Source organism: Netta rufina (genome assembly GCF_964035555.1).
Source record: "Netta rufina genome assembly, chromosome: 10".
NCBI classification, from domain to species: Eukaryota; Metazoa; Chordata; class Aves; order Anseriformes; family Anatidae; genus Netta; species Netta rufina.
Window position 1 is genome coordinate 3,360,107 of NC_140133.1, and position 20,037 is coordinate 3,380,143.

General features: G+C 39.7%; 1 protein-coding gene across 3 annotated transcripts in view; it reads left to right on the top strand.

Moving 5' to 3' along the window:
• Positions 1-6,023, top strand: part of BICD2 (BICD cargo adaptor 2) — an 87,802-nt gene extending 81,779 nt beyond the window's left edge. The window contains exons 7-8 of one of the 3 annotated variants that reach the window (XM_084292759.1): positions 469-679; positions 3,879-6,023. In XM_084292759.1, the coding sequence (XP_084148885.1) occupies positions 469-679; positions 3,879-3,884 (217 nt within the window). In that variant the 3' untranslated portion in view covers positions 3,885-6,023. Of the gene's footprint in view, positions 1-468; positions 2,266-3,878 lie in introns of those variants that run through there. The other 2 variants (XM_084292760.1, XM_084292758.1) reach the window with 2 other exon arrangements.
• Positions 6,024-20,037: the final 14,014 nt, after the last annotated feature.

The window sequence follows — 20,037 nt, forward strand, 5'->3', positions numbered from 1 at the left end:
AGATTCTAGTACAATTATAACAATGCTGTTCAGTCTGCACTGGAAATTTGTTATTGGATTCCCTGCGTAATGTAACAACCTATGAAATTCAGGTGCTGTTCACTCAGTGTGAATCGCCGTCTGAGTAGTGGCCATTTTACAGCACTCCACCCGACTGTTCCCCTCTGACTCTTTGCAGTCTCTAGCTTAGAGCTGCTGCAGGCTCTGCATAATTTGAGACAGAAATAATTTGACTGTGTTGCCTATTCCCTGCATTAGGAAGGTTAGCTGTAGGACATCTTACTCATCTTTAGGCAGGAGTAGTTTATACCAGGCTCCATACTTTTGTTATGTTCATACACACTGAATAACAGAGTTTATGCAAACAACTGCAAAATTTTCAGACTTTGCTAATACCTGCTGGACACAAGGGATTCATGTTTTATAGATGGAAACGAGATTGCTAAAAATTGATATATTTCGTTGCAGATGTGATGAATATGTCACACAGCTGGATGAAATGCAGCGTCAGCTTGCAGCAGCTGAAGATGAGAAGAAGACTCTGAACTCCTTGCTTCGGATGGCTATCCAGCAGAAACTGGCACTGACCCAGCGTCTGGAGCATTTGGAGCTAGACCACGAGCAGTCCAAAAGGGTGCGCACAAAATCTGCTTCCAAAGCCAAGAGCAGTAACCCTAGTGTAAGTCATATTCGGTCCTGCGGAGACAGGTCTGAAGGATCTGTCCTTAATAACCAGGTGTTTTGTAGTGAAAAATATAAAATCTATTGTGACTAGAAGAGGTGTGTAGAAAAATCATATTATGCATCTTATTTTATGCTGTAACTGTCAGCGTAAATCCCCACTATCTAATGTCGCAGTGAGTTGGCTTGTACTAGTAAGTTGTTAAACCAGGTAATACAACTTGTATTATGGTGGTCTTAACTGTAATTCATAAGTACGGGGATGGTATTAACAAGTTAATAGTGGAAAGGAATTAGCTTTTTCCACAATTAACATGTATGAGTTTTGCTGTTTATGGTAAGTGTTAAGAGTACACCTGATATACTCTGGTTACTAATTGTAGTTTGTGTAGCACAAATGTGATCCTTTCTCCAGGGTTGCAGCAGACTTCAATAAATGCTTTCACAGACAGAAGCAAACAGAAAACTTCCCTTGCTAGTGTGACTTAAGTAGTGGTGAAAAGCACGTGTGGTAAAAAGCAAGTGTAAAGATTAGAAGTATGTCTCGAAAACTCAGAACATTTTGAAACTGGAACCAAAATTAATTTGCCTGTTATGGCAGATACTAAGAACTTGCTGTCATATCACCACTTATCAACATACTAAAGCTTTTACAGGCAATAAAAGCTGGAAAAAAAATATGGTAGGTTACATTATTTACACTCTGCTTCCCTCGCTTCAGAGGGTTAACCAGAAGAAAGTGGCACATTTATATTAAAAATATGCAATATTTACCCCATCTGGTATAAAACCTAAAATTTTGCGAATTGGGAGCCTACCTGGTAGACAGTTCTACCTGAAGAAGTTATGCTGTGGAAAAATATAATGTCTTGAAAGGATCTTTGTGGTGTCCTGTTGCTCCTTGCAGCATAACACTTTGGAAAGAATCTGTTTTATGTATTACTGTAGCCACACAACTTATCTGTGTAGAACTAATGTGACTATGGTCTAGTATTGTCAGTCACAAAACAGATTTTCTCAGCTTTCAGTATTAATCTGAACAGGATAGTATTTCAGAGCTCTGATCATTTTTTTAAATACACAGAAGATACTGCATTCATTATGCAAGAACATGTTTCACAGGGCTCTACATTATAGGCACAGGAAATTGAGCAGATCATCCACTAATTAATATTTATGAAGTAGCTTAGTATACATAATATTCTTTAAGACAAACAAACCTTTGTCTGCTATTGAACTTCTCAGAGGCCTTTTTAGCCACTCAATTTCAATATGTTTGAAAATATAAAAGTGTACTTCGTAATTGGTGCCTATATAAGAGAAAAAAGATTGAAAAAGTTGTTTCTAAAATTGTGGAAAATTTGTGGAGCACAACAAGGCACACTTTTTTTCCCCTTTAAAACAGTTTTAAAGTGCCTAGCCTCAAACTTTATTTTAATGTAAAGCCCTGTTCATTTTGTACTCTTTCAGATAATTTTGTATGCCTATAGTATTACTTAAAAGCAATGCGAGACTGCACAGTTGTCTGCTTGATAGTGATGTTTTATAAAGCCATTCTAATATTCCTGGTGTGGTACTGCCTCATCTCACTACCATTTCTTATAGATGATCAGCAGCTTGCTTCCTGTGCATTGCCGCTCTGCCTATAAGTAGTCAGGAGATATCACAATACTAATATAAGGTAATAAGGAGCACAGCTTGTTTTCCCAGTGAGGGGAAACCACTTGGGATTTCAGCTTCCCAGATATTAGAAGTGGGGGAAGAAAAAAAGACTTAGGAACTCCTACAATGAGACTTCAAATGGAATTGTGGAAACTTTGCTGCAAAGCTGATAAACATGAGGATGCCTCAGTCAAATGCCAGAATTACATTTGACGATATTGAGAGGGGGGGAAAAACCCAAGTGATTTAAGTCTGGTATGTTGCTCAAACGGCACTGCTTGAAGTTTAAATTAATAGTAATTCTGGCCTTAGAAAATAGGCTCTGTGCATCTGTTATTACTTTTTAAGAAAACATTGAATTCTCCTGAATTTGAGCTTTAATATTGCTAAGTAGCAGGTTTGATATTTTTAGAAGCAAGACATCTTTTAACAATTTTCAATCCTGCTTTCTCTTTTTTGCTGCACAATCTTCCAAAAGGCCTTTATTCTTCTCATTCCTGCATTAAGTGTAATTTAAAAATACTTTGTAAAAGCAGGCATTTGAGTGCTAACTTCCCTTGCTCCAGTAGAAACAGTTACAATTTTGCTTCCACTATGATAGGGAGCTTTTTACCGCATCTGTGTCTCTGGCAGTATTTTCACTAAATACTAATGGAAAAAAAAGTAAATTTGAGAAACTAATTGAATGCATTGGTAGGCTTTTTCAAATTAACTGGAACTTTATAGAATGATTTCAATGTTATTAAGGCAGTGACTATTACTATTGGTCTCGGCTCTCACTTTTCAGTTCCAAGAATGAACAGTTTTGCTATTAGCACAATAGTCTTAGTAATCGTTTCTACCTTCATTCATTTCTGTGGATCTATAAATTAAAAACGAAAGACAAACCTTACTGCTGCTTGAGCTTGATAAGGTTATGGTTAAACTTTTAGCACCTGTTATGAAAAAGAAATGAGCCATGGTGGTAAGGTGACTTGATCCTGCTGTTTGTATTTTTAGATGATGATTATATTTAAGATTGAGGCTTGTAATTATTGATTAACAATTTCTTAAAACGTACGTTTGCTGTAAGTCTTTCATATCACTTTCAATGGGTTGGGCTAAAGCATGGAAAATTTCTTAAGCTGTCACCTACCTCTGCAAGCAGGCTGTTCTGAATGATACTGCTCTTTGCATTGGCCTGCATGATACACTGACCTGCATGTTTCTGGACAACCTAAAGCTTCACTGAAAATGTTTCTTGCACATTCATTGCTGTTAGCTTGTGCTTGAACAGCATATCTTTATTCAGTACTTGTAAGAAACTTTCTTTCTGCAAAGCTGTTGCTTCCAGGCTAAACTCATAAAACGTTGTTTCATCAGCTTGGAAAGCATCTTTGAGCTAAATTTGCTGCTTCATCCCTAGTAAGCTAACAGATACCCTCAACTGACTAACCCGCTATGGAGCTTTTGCAGCACATTGTATTAAGTTGTCAGTTCTTTGAGAAATAAACACAGTTTTTTTTCTAATGCTTTGTTTTTCTTCCATTTTTCAGCTGTAGAATAGTCCATGGAGAAGGCCTTTCCAACAGTGCAACAACATTTCTTACCCTCTTTCATTATGGTTAAAAGTGGTAGCCCATTGCACAAAGAATGCAAACCACTGACCTGATCCTAACTTTTGAGAACACCTTTTCCTATATACTACCTGAAACTTCTCTTTTATATCTCGAGCTATAAAACAAACAAGCTTTACCTATAAGTGCTGCTGCAGTAAGAAAACTTACAAGTGCTGAAGAAACCTACTTCAAATGTAATGATCACCATATTAGTTTATGATCTACTAGAAATGTTCCGATGGGGGGAATTTCTTATTTCATTGCAGATGCTCATTTTTTATCTGATTCTTAAACTGTGCACTTTTGATATTTTGATATTTTTCTTTAGCTTCTTTAATTCCTTATGTAGAAGAGTTTATATAAATGCAGTGGCTTGTGCTTATAGTTTCTCTCCAACTTCAGCTTGTGACTGTTGATTTCTACATCAGCATGTGGCAGAGATGGTTTTTTTTTTTTGGCTCTAGATGTGTTTAGAAAAGAGTTTCAACAAAAAAAACAACACAGGAGCTCTGCTAAACTATGTGTGTGCTGTGCTTCAGCAGCTTTTTTGTTATGAAATATTAAGCTTTATATGTTTAAATTACTGATTTTTTTTGACTGCCATGTTCATTAAGAAATCCAGGGTATTCAAATTCTGGGGTTTTTTTCATATTGTATTATTATTCTTAGGAATAGTTCAATGTAACAAGAAGAAAACTTGACTTTGCTCTGGTTAAAACAGTAATAGGCACTTGAAAAATATTAAATAAGTAGTATTACCTATAAATTCCAGAATTCCTGGGTTTTAGGAAGTTGAAGTATTATTGATTAACAGAATTTTATACAACTGTACCAGTTAAATTCCAAATTGGAATTGTTTTGTTACTTTTTCATTTTTATTGTGCCAAATTATGGTACATTTAGAAAGAAAAATTCTAAAGTTGTCAATGATAGGGTGTTACATATCAGCGCCTTTCTGTCGTTAATTATTGCCAGTAGTGCCTTTAATCATTTTAAGGAAGAATCTTAGAATAGCTAGGTCTACACACGAAGAAATGGAATGGCTGTTTTGGAATTTAGTCAAGATGTGGAGCAATAAGTGCAAAGTGAACTCCCCCTTCGCACATTTTTAATGGGTAGTCTTATTATAATAGAGATTATATATTCAAGGAATTGTAAAAAATTCTGTTAGTCAATGATATTTCATCATGCAAATCCTTGCAAATTCAGGGGAATAGAGGGGAGAAAAATAAACAAACCTGAATACACTTTGGGAACCAAATGGACTCATGTTGAACAGATGAGCAAGATGTATTAACACATTTGTGGTAACAGTACAGAGAGCGTATTGGGAATATTGATGTTATGTTAGCTTTGTTTGGTGGTGGATGCAGTTAACCATAGTATTGTTTGCAAATGTGAACAACAAAACATTAATATCTTCTCTTGCATGTTATATCTAATCATTGTAATTTCAGGAAACAGAAACAGAAGTGCATCAACAAGCTGTACCTACCTCTCTGGTGCTGTTTGTTGAGGCTCATGTGAATGATTAAATTGGTACTTGCTGGGGGGGAGCTTTCCCACTCCTCAAAAAAAGTACAAATTGAAATAATATTGACAGTGGGAAAAGATTTCTGTTTGCTGGAAAAAAAAACAAAAACAAAAACAAAAACACAGACATTATTATTCCTAGATGTGGGGACTTAATATTTCCATCTTCTGTTACAGTATTGATTCATAAGAAATATTGTTGCATTTAAAATTACTACATTTGTATGTGGGTATTTATTTGAAATGATGTCGAAGTACTGTATTATGTTCTATGTGCATTACCTTTTAGTGGTGGATTGGTCTCCATTTAATGTCCTATGCATGTATTCTTGCCAAGTAACCTTTACACAGATATGGAAAAAAAATGTTAAAGAGAAAAATGTGGAAACTGATTCTTAAAAGTATAACTGTGTGTTAATTGGATAACCTTAGGAGACATAGAGGGCAAAATGTTACTTCCAAATTAATACAAAAAGTGTTTAATGTAGGAAAGCAATCTGCCTGCGTAAAGGTAGTCACATTGGCAGTATCAATAAAAGAGAAAAGGAATCATGTTTTCTGCTTGTGTTTTTTTCATTTGTTTCATTTTGGTTTTGTTTTAGAAAGCACCATATTAATTGGTCAGTCTTCCTAATCTGTTTTCAGTGTGGGGATAAATAAATCCAGTTTCTCTCAGATAAAAGTAAACTTAAAACTGTTTGCTGCAGAACTAGAAAATTAATTCTTTATGCTCATATTTGCATAGCGTCATCCTCTGTGCTTCTTCGTGAGTCTTTCCTGGATTAGTTCTGGCCTGGATCAGACCAGTTTAATCTGTTTCACTGAATGGCCATGCAAACACTTGTACTGGTACAGGAAGGGGTTACACATTATTTGTCACCAGCATGGTGATGGTAAGACTAATGCTTTTGGTAGTAGTGGTGACACATGTTCCTGAAATTACATATTAATTGCTCATATGTTCTTCAAAATATGGTAAGAATTAACAAACAGCCCCTTTTTTTTTTTTTTTTTTTTTTTTTTTTTTTTTTTTTTTTTAAGTCTTAGGGGTGAGGCTAAAGTTTGTCATATCTATGGAAGGATATTCCTGTATCAATTAATCAATACTGACCTGCAGGCATATTAAATATGATTTTATGCTACTGTGCAAATCTCACTTTCCCCAGGTAGGATTCTTAGAACCATTCTGCTGATCATTAATATACCTGGCAGCAGTTGGTTTTATTACACCAGCTAATCCAAGTCATTTATAACTTGTGAGTGGCTTAACAATTTCTACTCAAAACTTGAAAAGGCTTGTTGAATTGTGTGCATTTAACTAGCAGAGCGTGTTTGCTACGACACTTGGCCTTATCATGTAGCTTTACATTAGCTATAAAGGGAGCTTTATCTGCAGTTCGATGTAAGGGATGAACATTAATACACATGCATGAAAGCAACAGAACAAGAAGAGACCTGTGTAGAATCGTTAAATACTAAAGCAGTGTGATTCAAAATGCTTTAGTAGGAAAACAGCAAAAGGGAAGGAGAATATTTAGCTTAAAAGCTCACGTAGCAAATGACTGTGTGTTAAAAAGATCAATTTCTTTGTTTTCTGTGTAGAAGAAATACAGTGCCTGCAGGGGAATGTCAATTACGCTGAGTTGGGAGGGTGGGACACTGGCTGCGTTCCAGGCTGCAGATGTTGCTGTATTTAGTTGTAGAGAAAGGAATCTACCAGCTTATGTGACACCCATGCTTGCCACAGAAGTAGTGATTCAGTAGGATCACTTGTTTCTTGCAAGTAGGGCTTGAAAAAAGCAGCTAACTTCTCAGAGGAGAAACAGGGCAGATTTTTGGAAGTACTTAGATGCCAAAAGGTAAGAAAGCCTGAAAGTCCCCAGGTACATAGGATGGTAAAATTCGGCTACAAGTGTTTACAAAGGTTACAATTTTATAAAAATATTAACATTTTTGTGGTTTTTAAAGGCTGATGATGCAGATTGATCTACAACACCAGGTAAAAATATGTTTGCAGCCCAAGGACTTGATTAAAACAATGAAGAATTATACAGATCTGTTCTGTGAGCTAAAAAATTAGCACAGCAGCTAGCATTCATATATAAAAGCTTCAAGCAAACATTCATTGGTGGTTGTTGGGAAAAACTCTCATATAAGCTACTCAGGATGTCTTCATCTTACTCCTTAGTGTTTTTTCCAAGAGCTTTGCTGGCCTTTCCCAGTAAAGGACAGGGATTGCTGCTTCTCTTTGCAAAGGCAAATTTCCACAGGAAGGAGCTACCACAGCTGCGCGGTGGGCTTTCTTCCCTTGGATGCTGCACGTGGGGTCTCCAAGGTAATCTGAGGCCTGATCTCGTGCATCGAGTCTGCGTCAGTCAACCTGTCCTTATCCAGCCCTGTGATGTTACAGAATCACAGAATTTCTAGGTTGGAAGAGACCTCAAGATCATTGAGTCCAACCTCTGACCTAACGTTAGCAGTCTCCACTAAACCATATCCCTAAGCTCTACATCTTAACGTCTTTTGAAGACTTCCAGGGATGGTGACTCCACCACTTCCCTGGGCAGCCTGTTCCAATGTCTAACAACCCTTTCAGTGAAGAAGTTCTTCCTAACATCTAACCTAAAACTCCCCTGGCTCAACTTAAGCCCATTCCCCCTCGTCCTGTCACCAGGCACGTGGGAGAACAGACCAACCCCCACCTCGCTACAGCCTCCCTTGAGGTACCTATAGAGAGCAATAAGGTCACCCCTGAGCCTCCTCTTCTCCAGGCTGAACAAGCCCAGCTCCCTCAGCCGCTCCTCATAGGACTTGTTCTCCAGGCCCCTCACCAGCTTCGTCGCCCTTCTCTGCACCCGCTCAAGCACCTCCATGTCCTTCCTGTAGCGAGGGGCCCAAAACTGAACACAGTACTCGAGGTGCGGCCTCACCAGAGCCGAGTACAGGGGGATGATCACCTCCCTGGCCCTGCTTGTCACACTGTTCCTGATACAAGCCAGGATGCCATTGGCCTTCTTGGCCACCTGAGCACACTGCTGGCTCATATTCAGCTGACTATCCACCATCACTCCCAGGTCCTTCTCTGCCTGGCAGCTCTCCAACCATTCCTCTCCCAGCCTGTAGCTCTGCTTGGGGTTATTGCGCCCCAGGTGCAGGACCCGGCACTTGGCCTTGTTGAACTTCATGCAGTTGACCTCAGCCCATCGGTGCAGCCTATCCAGATCCTCCTGCAGAGCCTTCCTACCCTCGAGCAGATCGACACACGCACCTAACTCGGTGTCATCTGCGAACTTACTGAGGGTGCACTCGATGCCCTCGTCCAGATCATCAATGAAGATATTAAAGAGGACCGGCCCCAGCACCGAGCCCTGGGGGACGCCACTAGTGACTGGCCTCCAACTGGACTTGGCTCCATTCACCACGACTCTTTGGGCCCGGCTATCCAGCCAGTTTCTAACCCAACGAAGCGTGCGCCAGTCCAAGCCAAGAGCAGCCAGTTTCTTGAGGAGAATGCTGTGGGAGATGGTGTCAAAAGCCTTGCTGAAGTCAAGGTAGACCACATCCACAGCCTTTCCCTCGTCCACCCAGCGCGTCACTTTGTCATAGAAGGAGATCAGGTTCGTCAAGTAGGATCTGCCTTTCATAAACCCATGCTGACTGGGCCTGATCGCCTGCTGGCCCTGCAAGTGCTGCGTGATGACTCTCAGGAGGATCTGCTCCATGAGCTTCCCTGGTACTGAGGTCAAACTGACAGGCCTGTAGTTCCCTGGGTCTGCCCTCCGGCCCTTCTTGTAGATGGGCGTCATGTTTGCTAGCCGCCAGTCAACTGGGACCTCCCCCGATAGCCAGGACTGCTGATAAATGATGGATAGTGGCTTGGCCAGCTTCTCTGCCAGTTCTCTCAGTACCCTTGGGTGGATCCCATCCGGCCCCATCGACTTGTGCACATCCAAGTGCCGTACCAGGTCACCAACCAGTTCTTCATGGATAGTGAGGGCCACATCCTGCTCCCCAAGCATGTTGGGACAGCTGTTCTTAAATCAGCAGATTTGACAACTGTCAAGTGAAGTGCCTCTAAGATAACAAGACTTAGGTCCTTTAAGTGTTAAAAAAATAATAAAATAAGATGCTGGATCTGGTTGTAGATATTTAATTCAGAAATAGTCTAATAAAATACAAGTTGGAGAGATTGGAGCAGTGTATTGAAAGCTAATTTCTACATTATGCTGGAAAAAAATAAATGTAATTAAAACTTAATTATATGCATGCATATACTGATATTTAACTAGAATTATGTATATATATATAAAAATATATATACTATATATACTATATATATTATATATATGCAGTGCTTTAGCATACGTTATATAAATGCACTACCTACTAATTAAGGATAAATACATGAGTAGGCTTGAGTTAGCTACGTTTAGTTTAAGTGAATTTAAGCTGGGCTTAAGTAAGTGAAAAATACACACCCAGGTTTCCACCAGCTTAATAAGTAAGAGTCCAGAGTTGGTTAACTAAGCTGAAAATGTTTTTATGGGCAGAACCCACAAATGCTATGGCTTTTCACTGGATCAAGTGTCTGCATAGAAGGACAAGCTGTGAAGGTGAAAAACGTACCTGCACAGTTCTCTTCTTATTCCAATAATTTTGACCAACTTAATTTATTTATTTTTAAAGCAACTGATTTTATTTTTTTTAATATCAGCAGGTGGACATCTGAGTTATATGTTTTATGCTAAAATACACAACAGGCAGGGGAAACTTTAAAATGGAAGATTTAGTGTATAGTTTTAAAGAGGTTATACACTTTAGAGGAGCAGGTTATTTTAAAATAAATTCATGCCAGTGTTTGCAAAATCCATTAATCTAAATAAATATTTTCTTGTATTTTTCCAAACTGATTATTTCTGCTTTTCAAACAGTAATGTACATGAGGAGTTCCAAACCCCCACATTTAAGTTTAGGGAGAGAAGGAAAGTTTATTTCAGTGCTGGCTGTTGCATTATTGATTGACATTAAAAAGATAATTTTTCCTTTATCTTCTGCTTGAAACATTGCTCCTTATTTATTTTTTTAAAAACAGCAACTTCAGATTAAAACAGTAACCCAGTATTCAGGTACATGCTAACTGAAAGCAAAGTTAAACGCTCAATATGGCAATTTCATAATAAAAAATATTTTCCCCTTTGTGGTGATGAGACTATTCCTAACTAGGACAGTTTGTATCCTTATTCTAAATTATATCAAGTAAACAGGCAGCTTCTACTTATGTCAAACGTTATTGGTCTTATTTTCCTGTATTAACTCTAACCTAGAACTCAAATTAATGTAGCTCAAGGCTTTACTAAGGGATAAAGAGTAAAGAATTTGATCCAGCAGCAGAACTTTGGCTTCCTGTTATCTCCAAATGAACAATGAGTCTTTATTCAGCCAATTATCGAAGTCTTAGAGGTAAGACTTAGTATCCCTCTGTTTAGAGGACAGACATCTCTCAAGGAGAAGACCTATGAGCCTAGCCTATTGACAGCTTCAGGACGAGGTTTTTAAGTATCTAAAGAATAGCCTTATTCAGATGAGGAAAGAATTAATTGATTTTAGCTGGAAGTTTTGTGGTTATTTAGTAACGGCTCTCAAAAATAAATTTAGGTTTTGTGAAAGCAAATTCTTTGTGGTTTTGTCTTTCTCCACAGAGACAGAATTCCTAGCCATCAGCTATCTCCAGTCCATGCATGCTTTTCATGCTTAGGGAGGGGAGGCAAGGCTTGCTGATTAGTGCAAATACTTGAGTCAAACAGCAGAGAGCTCAAGCGTGACTACAACAGCCAGAGCCAAGGAACCTGGAGGCAGTGAAGGTCACCTGCATGCTCTCAGCTGCAGCTACTGCTGGCTGGTTTAGCACTGCTAGCTGCCCTCCACTGCAGCCTGACATGCCTGAGGTTCGTCATGCTTCAGGTCTGGTGGCAAAAAGTTGGGGGTTACTCTTTCTTTCCTGACTCCCAATGCTTTAAGCTGCAGATCCGATCAGGGTAACCGGGCAGATTCAAGATGGAGTGCAATTGTCAGACACAGTAAGGTGGGAGGAACAAAGCCACCTTGCCACATAAGACCTACTGGCTGTTTCACAGGGCAGTTCACCATCGCTGGCTCCTGGTTATGCTGCTGGGTGACTCACCAGAGGTGGTGGAATAGAAGTTGACTTTGCCAGGTGAGGTGGCACCTCCTAGGCATCTGTGAATTACTTCTTCCTAGGGGCTGCCAATGGTACCACATGCATGAATTTGCATCCCTGGGAGTTGGCTTAAGGGTTCGAGATTTTCTTAAACTGCTCTTTTTAGGAACAATTCTAGAAAGTACAGAAAGAGAGAAGTTTGCATTTTTTGATTTTCTACTTTTTCTCCTTGGTGCTACATGGATGAAGCCTAGGTATATTTCCTTTCCTTTAAATAATGAAGGCATATACATACATATACATATATATATATATATGTTTCCAATTGGAATGTTTATTTTCTGCAAATACCATTTGCTTAAAGCTTGTTCAGCCTTTAATTGGAACAACGAGGGTGTGGAATAGCTGAGAATATTTCTTCTAGGAGCTCCATTATGCAGCAGCTAAAGTGTCTTTCATCAACTCAGTAAAATACAGAGTTAGGATCTTGGCGATGTTTACAACCCCCTTCTGCTGTGCACTGTCAATAATAGAACTAGAATTACAGCCCAGGCAAGGGCTGAGATCTAGAAATGATGTTCATGTTCTGATCCATGCCTTTCTCTTCTCACCTTTGTTTCTTATTACCTTCATCATCACCGTGATCTTTCCTGATTCCCTTTCTGAGGCGGGTTAGACTCTTCATTTTCATCTGAAAGGCTCTTTCCAGAGGAGCCAGGTGAGACACTCACTTTTGCTGCTTCATACTGTCTGTGGAGCTCAGGACTCTTCTGAGAAACCTGACATAGCATCCCCTAGCAAAGGGGCAATGAATATTTCTTATTCTGTCTCTGTGTCATTTGTAGGTGGCAAAATTGCCACTGCTGCCACTCCCATTCTGCTGAAGGCCAGTTCCCAGCAGTGCTGTTTCAGAGGGCATGTTGCTTTCATAGAGGCAAAAGCAGCCACTGTTTCTGTCCCAAATACCTACCTGCAGACAGACTGTAGGGTTTCTGTGGGGATAAGGAAAAGTGGCAGGAGGAGAAATGAGGAAGTGGGGAAAAGTGTAAGCATGAGGCAGATAAAACGTGACAGAAGAGAGCGAGGGATTCAAGAGTACAAAGGATGCAGCAAGGAAAAAATGGCAACAATGGATGAGGATGGACTGTTGGAGCAACTCGGAGCAGCTGAAGCTGTTGTGGGCACGCATTTTTTGGCATAAAGCCTAGGAACAACTCAATTCCAAAAAAGCAGCTGGCAAATGATTGCAGTCTGGTAGTAGAGACTGCACTGTGTGCCCTTCTCCATCTTAAAGGGAGCAGCTAACACATGTATTAGCCATTGGGCTAGGAAAAGGCACGTCAGACTACAGAAAGAAGGGCAATTAGGCAGACAGGCAGGAAAGCTGGACAGAGACACAGAGAGCTACAAGATGGGTACAGGGGATGTGTTGGTCAGTCCCGGAGCATTTTAGAATTTAATATTCACACCCATGGTATTACTGCGATAACAACAGAGTGCCCAGCTCTACCTTTTTCATTCAGAGCCTGCCATCTCTGCAGCAGCTCTGCAACGTTTGTCCTTCCTTCAGGCTACACTCAATGCACACAGCTAAAATGTAAGTGCAGATGCTGTTGTAAGTCTGCTGTAGTGGTACCTTACAGCAGCACTACGTTTACTTAAAAACAAAGAACAAAAAAAAATAATCGGTGTTGTTGTGGTTATGGACTGCTAGGGCTCCTGACCCAAAACAAAACGACATGTAGCAGAATACACTGGACAGTCTAATACTGGTGTAAGTAGCATGAAGAAGTGAGCTTGAAGAGAGTAGAGGAAAAGTAAGAGTGTGAGACTCACTAGCTAGGACACCTGTCTGTTGAAAACTTGGCAGGATTGCTTGTTCTTTGACCTTTTATGGCTGTTTTTTATTCTCAGTGCACAGCATATCAAAGCATACATTTGGGCAGATGTTTTAAACCAGTCTGCTGGTACAAATTTTATGCAGGCTGGCTGGAGGATCTGGCCAAGGTGAAGGTGCCTGTTCAGTCATATACTCTATCAAGTCTTGCCACCAGTGAAGATCTGCTCTGTTTGTCTTCTATGTATGTGCCATTTGTGCTGTAAGTGCCAAATTTCCAGTTCAGACCCTTGTCCTCTGTTCATTAAATAATTGCTAAATGTCTGGAATGTCTCTTTGTAATCTCAGCCCTGTAAAATACCATTAGCTGTGCTCTAAGAGAACGGGGGTGGAGGGCCCTAGTATGGGAGATAAATCTTGTTCCATCTTTCCAAGAATTCTCTTCCATGCACCCATACAGAGCAAAAACAATAACAACAACAACAATGAAAATAAAGTCCAAATGTCAGTGTTTAAATTTAGTGCCAGTGGCTGGGTTTGAGGTCTTGGCTATAGAACACTGCAATATTTTAACAGGAAAACCGTGAGTAAGCTCAATGAAGCTTGCAGGGAAAAGACAGGATGTCCTAATAGTTTTTCCTTCTCTTGGGTTTTCTACAGTCTTGTAAAGAGTTGTTTCATTCTAAGTAACTCTTAAATTCCAGGGTAAGGGCATGTTCCTGCAACGAGCATTTTAAAACCCGTTAAAACGTTTTGTGTCTGGCTGGCAGTTCCATGTGACACAATTCCATTCGTAACTAAGTGGTAAAAATGTAGAATTGATATGCTCGGTATGCTTGAGCATGCACGGCTATCGCTTGCCTCTCTTTTAGTTTTGGAGCAGGCCCGCAGAGGCAGCACTAGGTGGCAGTGCGATACAGGGCGGCCCCCAGCGCCGCCCGCACACGCGCTCCTCGTGCAGAGGCTGCGAGCTGATGGCAAAGCACAGCTTGTCACGGCTGTTCCAGGCTGGAAGCTCTCACTCTGGGCTCAGGAATTCTCCCTCCTCCCGCCCCTTCCCTTCCTTCCTCTCTTTAGCTTTGCCAGTGTTCCCCATGGCTTTTCACAGCTCATCTTGAACGTATTTCTCGCTCCTCTGACAAGTTTGGCAGGTTTGGACCATAAAGCTTTATGAATGGTTACCATTGCTGCAACCGATTACCCTAAGAATCACATGAGAGACAATAAATGGAACCACAAGTTCTAAGAGCTTTTTTCTACTTTTTAATCCCTCTGGTATCTCAGCTTGGTTCTTGAGTGCTTGCCATTTGTCACGATGCCATGTATCAACTATCTGGGGCTTGTGCTGGACCTGCTGTGGCCAGGAACCTGCCCTGCCTGCTAATTTAGGTGCCCAATAGGAATGGGTCGTGGGCCAGCCCAAGCTGTTTCCAGCTGCATGACAGGTCAACAGGCATGATGCAGAGGTTGTCAGCCGGCAAAAGCTCAGTGTGGGTTTCCCACTTTGCCTGTCCTTAATCAAGCACTTGATAGCACTGGTGTCAAAACAGCACAGCCAGGATCTCATCGCGGGTGAGTACAGCTGACTGTGGCCAGTTTCAGGGAGGCAGCTGCAAATAAGTGAACACTTTGATGCATTTCAGCTTGCTGCTTCCCAGCATTACCAGTCTGTGCAGGGTCTTTGTGAAAGGTAGGCGGCTGGGCAAGCGCTGCAGAGACTCTTCCAGCAAATATTGAGTCCCATTGTTCAGAAAGAAACAAAGCTAGAACTATTGAAGTCATAAATCTCGTTACCTAATGGATAGCATGGCCACACATGCATGGCAGACAGAAGAAAATTAAACGTGCGAGTTTATAGAAGCTGTCGTGCTTTGGCTCTCTTCCCTGTCATGCCATCGCTGTTTGGGTTCTCACACTATTTTTGAGTCAATGTTCAACCAATGTGTTTCCCAACAAGGAATCTGCTCCTGCTTTGCAATTGATCAGGAAAAGGTTTAAAGCTGACGGGAGAAACACTCTGGGCTCCCTGCCACTCCCAAGCTACTTTCTATTAAAAAGCAATGGAGGATTCCTGCACCTTTGATCTCCTCATTGGCCGTTTGTTGCTGCCTCTGTTCTAGCTTGCTTCAATATTGCGGGAAAGATGTACCTGTCAGCTCAGCGCCGTCCCATGCACTGCATCATCCAAAGATACAACAGCTTTCCTTGTGTTATGTTATTGTGCTTTTGTTTTGTCTCCTACTTACATGTATGTCTTCAGTAGCAATTTCCCTAGTTATAGATACGTTTTTCCCTTCTTTCAATGACTTCAGGAAGTTCCAGTGTCTGGTCACAATGTGATCAACTGATCTGAAAAGCTGTGAAGACAGGTGGGGCTGGCTGATCACTAGTCTGCGCTGGACCCGAATTCATGATGCACCTTTCTGGTTACTGTCATTCTTCACATAAGCGAAAAAATCTGTAAGATGCTTTTACCATCTGGGAATAACCACCCAGGTGCTAAACAGCCCATCTCTGTGATAAAACTGAAGGAAAACCTCGACTTCAGTGGGGAGTATTAAGGAATGAAAGCAAGAAAAAGAAGATGCATCAATGCTACTGAACTGCGATAGGATACAGGTGACCATACAGATACAGGGAAAAATTGGCCCTGAGCACTTTTCAAGGAAATTTGATAAACACATAAGAAGGACCTAAATTTAATGATTTCCATTAACTCTACCACCTTTTCAGTCTTCAAAGAGGTGGAGAAAGGGTCCTCTCTTTTGCACAAAGGATCCACACACGTCATGTCTTCTGTTCCTTTGTCTCCGCTGGTGGAGAAAAGTAATTTTGAGACACATTGCTCAGTTTTTTCTCTTCGCATTATAACAACGGGAAGACAAAAAAAGTTAGGTGAGTTGAGACCTAGGTGACAAAACTCTAAGGACTGGAATTAAAATGCTAGTTTCATTGGCTTATGAAGTATTGTTGTGTTGTGTATAAAGTGTGGTAGTTAGCTTGTGTGGCATATCTGCTAAAATTGGTGTCACTTCCCAACAGGAGATGGGCTTACTACAGCAGAAGTAGTAAGCAATTTTATTATTTAATCAACAGTTAAGGGCTAATAGCTCTCCAGGAAAAACTTGACTTTTCTCAGACATTTAATGAAACTCCATCAGAAACTCCATTCTTGGGTGTGCAGTTCATATTTTCAATTCTGTATTTTTTTTCCCTCATGAGTAAAGTCACGTCACACAATAGTCAGCATTTAATCCCCACAAACGGATTCCTACTTAAGACCGTGCTACTTAAAGCCTGTCTTTTCTCACTACAATGACATGTATGAACATCTAGGCAACATGAAAAGCCTAATATTTCTTGTCTGTTAAGTATATCCACAATGTATACACAAGACAAAAATTACATCTACCATACCATTCAGTAGACAAAGATCTAGAAATAAAAGTCCTCTGACTAAAACCTGCTTGCAGATTCTAGCTTTCAAGAAAGTTTGGGCTTTGTATAAGTCATGAGATTTTACAAAGTGTTTTTGAAGAGGTCAAATAAAATGATCATGCTGACTCAGTCTACCCAATAAATTCTTTGAAAGGGCTGGCCACCTGACCTCTTAGAGACGGGAGATGAAAGTTTAATAAATCAGGACAGATTCTGCACAAGGTCTTATGAGACAGAAAATGTTTGCATCATTGTAGGGCATGAACTATACATAGAGCTTTTTCTTCCCCTCTGCTGTATGACTTAGCCAAGGCCAATTAGGAGCAGGGCAGAACTGCAATAATCACTACATTAAGATGCAGCTGTAAGGGCAGCAGGAATAAGACATGTGCATTCATCGAGATCATGATAACACATGGACTATGAGAAGAGCAATTGACAATGGCTGGTTTGAAACTTTTACAAATGACGACTGAGGAATGTTATTGTATGAGGACTTTTTATTAGTTACATGACGGGTCAAAGACAATCTATTTTTAAATTAATTATGTTTCTATTCTGAATTATTTAGTAATGGATTCCATAAATATTATACGAACCATTCTGTTTTTTTTTTCAGAGTAAAGAAGTTCTAAATATTTTGGCTTCAACTTATTTGCAGGGTCACCCATAAGTCAGAAAAATACTTGCGCAATTGATTTGGCGTACTTAGAGTAACATTATGAGAATGTCTTTACCAAAACTCAGAATAAATCAGTGTTTGTTTCTGAACCCAAATTAATAGTGACCAGGATAACAAGAATCAAGTGCTATAATTCTCTCTTCCTATATAAAAGCTAAGCCTTATTGTCTGATGGACCATTTTGGCATATCTTAAAAGCCAACAATCCTAGCCTCTTTCCAGCCAAAGCTGGAGTAAATTTCTAATTTAATGTCCAGAAAACAGTATTTCTGTATTTCCCTCTCTGTTACACAGATTCCAGTTTTAGTACCAACTAATCAGTACAACAAACTGACAGTCTCAGTTTGGCTAACTTTAGGTTACTGAAGACTCCAGGGTAAAAATCTACAATGCCCTTTAGGTTATTTAGTACCTAAATCATAATTTCTAAAAATACTTAATCTAAATCTTGCTCAAAGTTATAGCATTTAGGTATGTACCTCTGTCCTTTTTCTTTTGAGTAATGGAGTTTATGTTCCTGAAAGACATTGCTTTTGAAAAATATCACCCTCAATGTATCTGTGCCATGTCAGATGACTCAACTCATAAAGCATATCTTGTTCTTGAAGGTAGTATAAAAGTCAGTGTTGTTTCAAAATGTTTAATCAAATGGTGACAAGCTTTAACTCCTCATTTACTTTATAACGTGATACAAAATAAATTACAAACGTGGGACTGAAAGGACCCTCTGGGTCACTGAGTTCATCCCTAATTCTGCAGATGAATATACATGTCTGACAAGTCTACTGCTTTCAGTAGTCTAAAAATATAAATGCAAAACCTCAGTAAACAGAACCTAATATATGCACAGAGGTTTCTGCAACACTACAGTGTTCTGTCTTAAGTTTACCTTCGGTATTCTGGTTGTGGCTAGCAAACAGAGACACACTCTCTAAGAGACCAAGAGTCTGCTGCCTGCCACACATTGACTTGTAGCTAACGAGGTCAGTAAAACCCTCCTTATTCTCATCATCATCTCCTGTGAGTGGGGATAGTTGCAGACTAAGTGTAACTTTTCTGGCCAGGACATTAGGAGTCCACTTATGATCTAGTGTACTACCCTTGTTTTATACCACAGACACTGAAGAAATGAGAGGAGCAAAGCAAGTGGATCCAGCACTCTTGCAGGTCAATGACAAGTAAGGGCAGCAGGATTCTTGTTTTTCCCAGCCCAGCATTTAAGATATGAATAGCTCTGTTGGCTTCCTTGGGGAATCCAAGAACAACATTTTTTTTGTTGTGAAAATCAGGCTCTGGAAAGAGAAGATGACACACTGTGATGATTGCTTATCTGTGATATGACTGTAGTTTTGCTTTTAAAGCATCCAAATAACTTTGATGCATGTTACCTTAAGATGATCTGAAACGATTTATATGAAAAAACTGTCAGACTGGTAATGTAAAGAATACCGCTGAGATTACGAAGTTCAGGATTTGAAATGCCTCTGTGCTAAGAAATACAGCCCCCAGTACATATCTATGTTCAAGTCCTTTATGAAGGAGGGATTTAGTACTGAGTATTCCTCTCTGTGATAGTAATTTCATGCCGGAGCATAGAAGCTGCCACAAGACTTGTGTCCTGAGTGGAGGACTACTTTACTCTTATATTCAGTTCCATATTTTTTCTGTCTATTGCTCTGTTTTTGTTTTTGTTTGTTTGTTTGTTTGTTTGTTTGTTTTCCCCTCCCTCTGGATTCCTAATTGCTCTGGTAACTGGTGTTGGTGGATATGGAATAAACTTGTTTATGCCTAAGGTATCATTAAGAAAGAAAAAAAAAAAAAAAACACACAAAAAACCACCCTACCTCAGTGGCGTTTCATCTGAAAAATATTTTCCCTTGAAAGCTACCTTTGACGAATCTTTTTTTTTTTTTCTTGCTTTTTTGTAGATTTAAAGTGAAAGCAGCAGGATTGTTTTCATTGCTGCCATAAATTTTACATTCTTATTGCAATTGCTGGTTTTATCTTATTGTGAATGAGAAATAAAGCAGTACTTCTTTCTCTGTAATTGAAAGGGCTCAGTTTCAGATTCATGAGGAGGAGAGTAATGTAACGTGTCTTTTGAGTATTTATGCAATCTCCAAATCTTCATCTTCAAATAAAAAGTAGTCTCTTCAAAAAAAAAAAAAAAGGAAAAAAAAAAAAAAAAAAAAAAAAGCTCTGATCAAAATTCTGGGAGTTATAAATAAGGACTCTAAACAAAGGAACTTTGTATATCCAGTAGTGTCATATGATGGCAAAAGCACATGAGGGTCACCCTAAGGATTACATCAGCCGGAAGAGAACACAACATGAATCTCTTATATGAAAAGCATGTCAGATAAAACCATCTATTTGCAACGCCTTAGCTTCTTCATGTCCAATGTCTTATTACATGTATGAGAGGTTA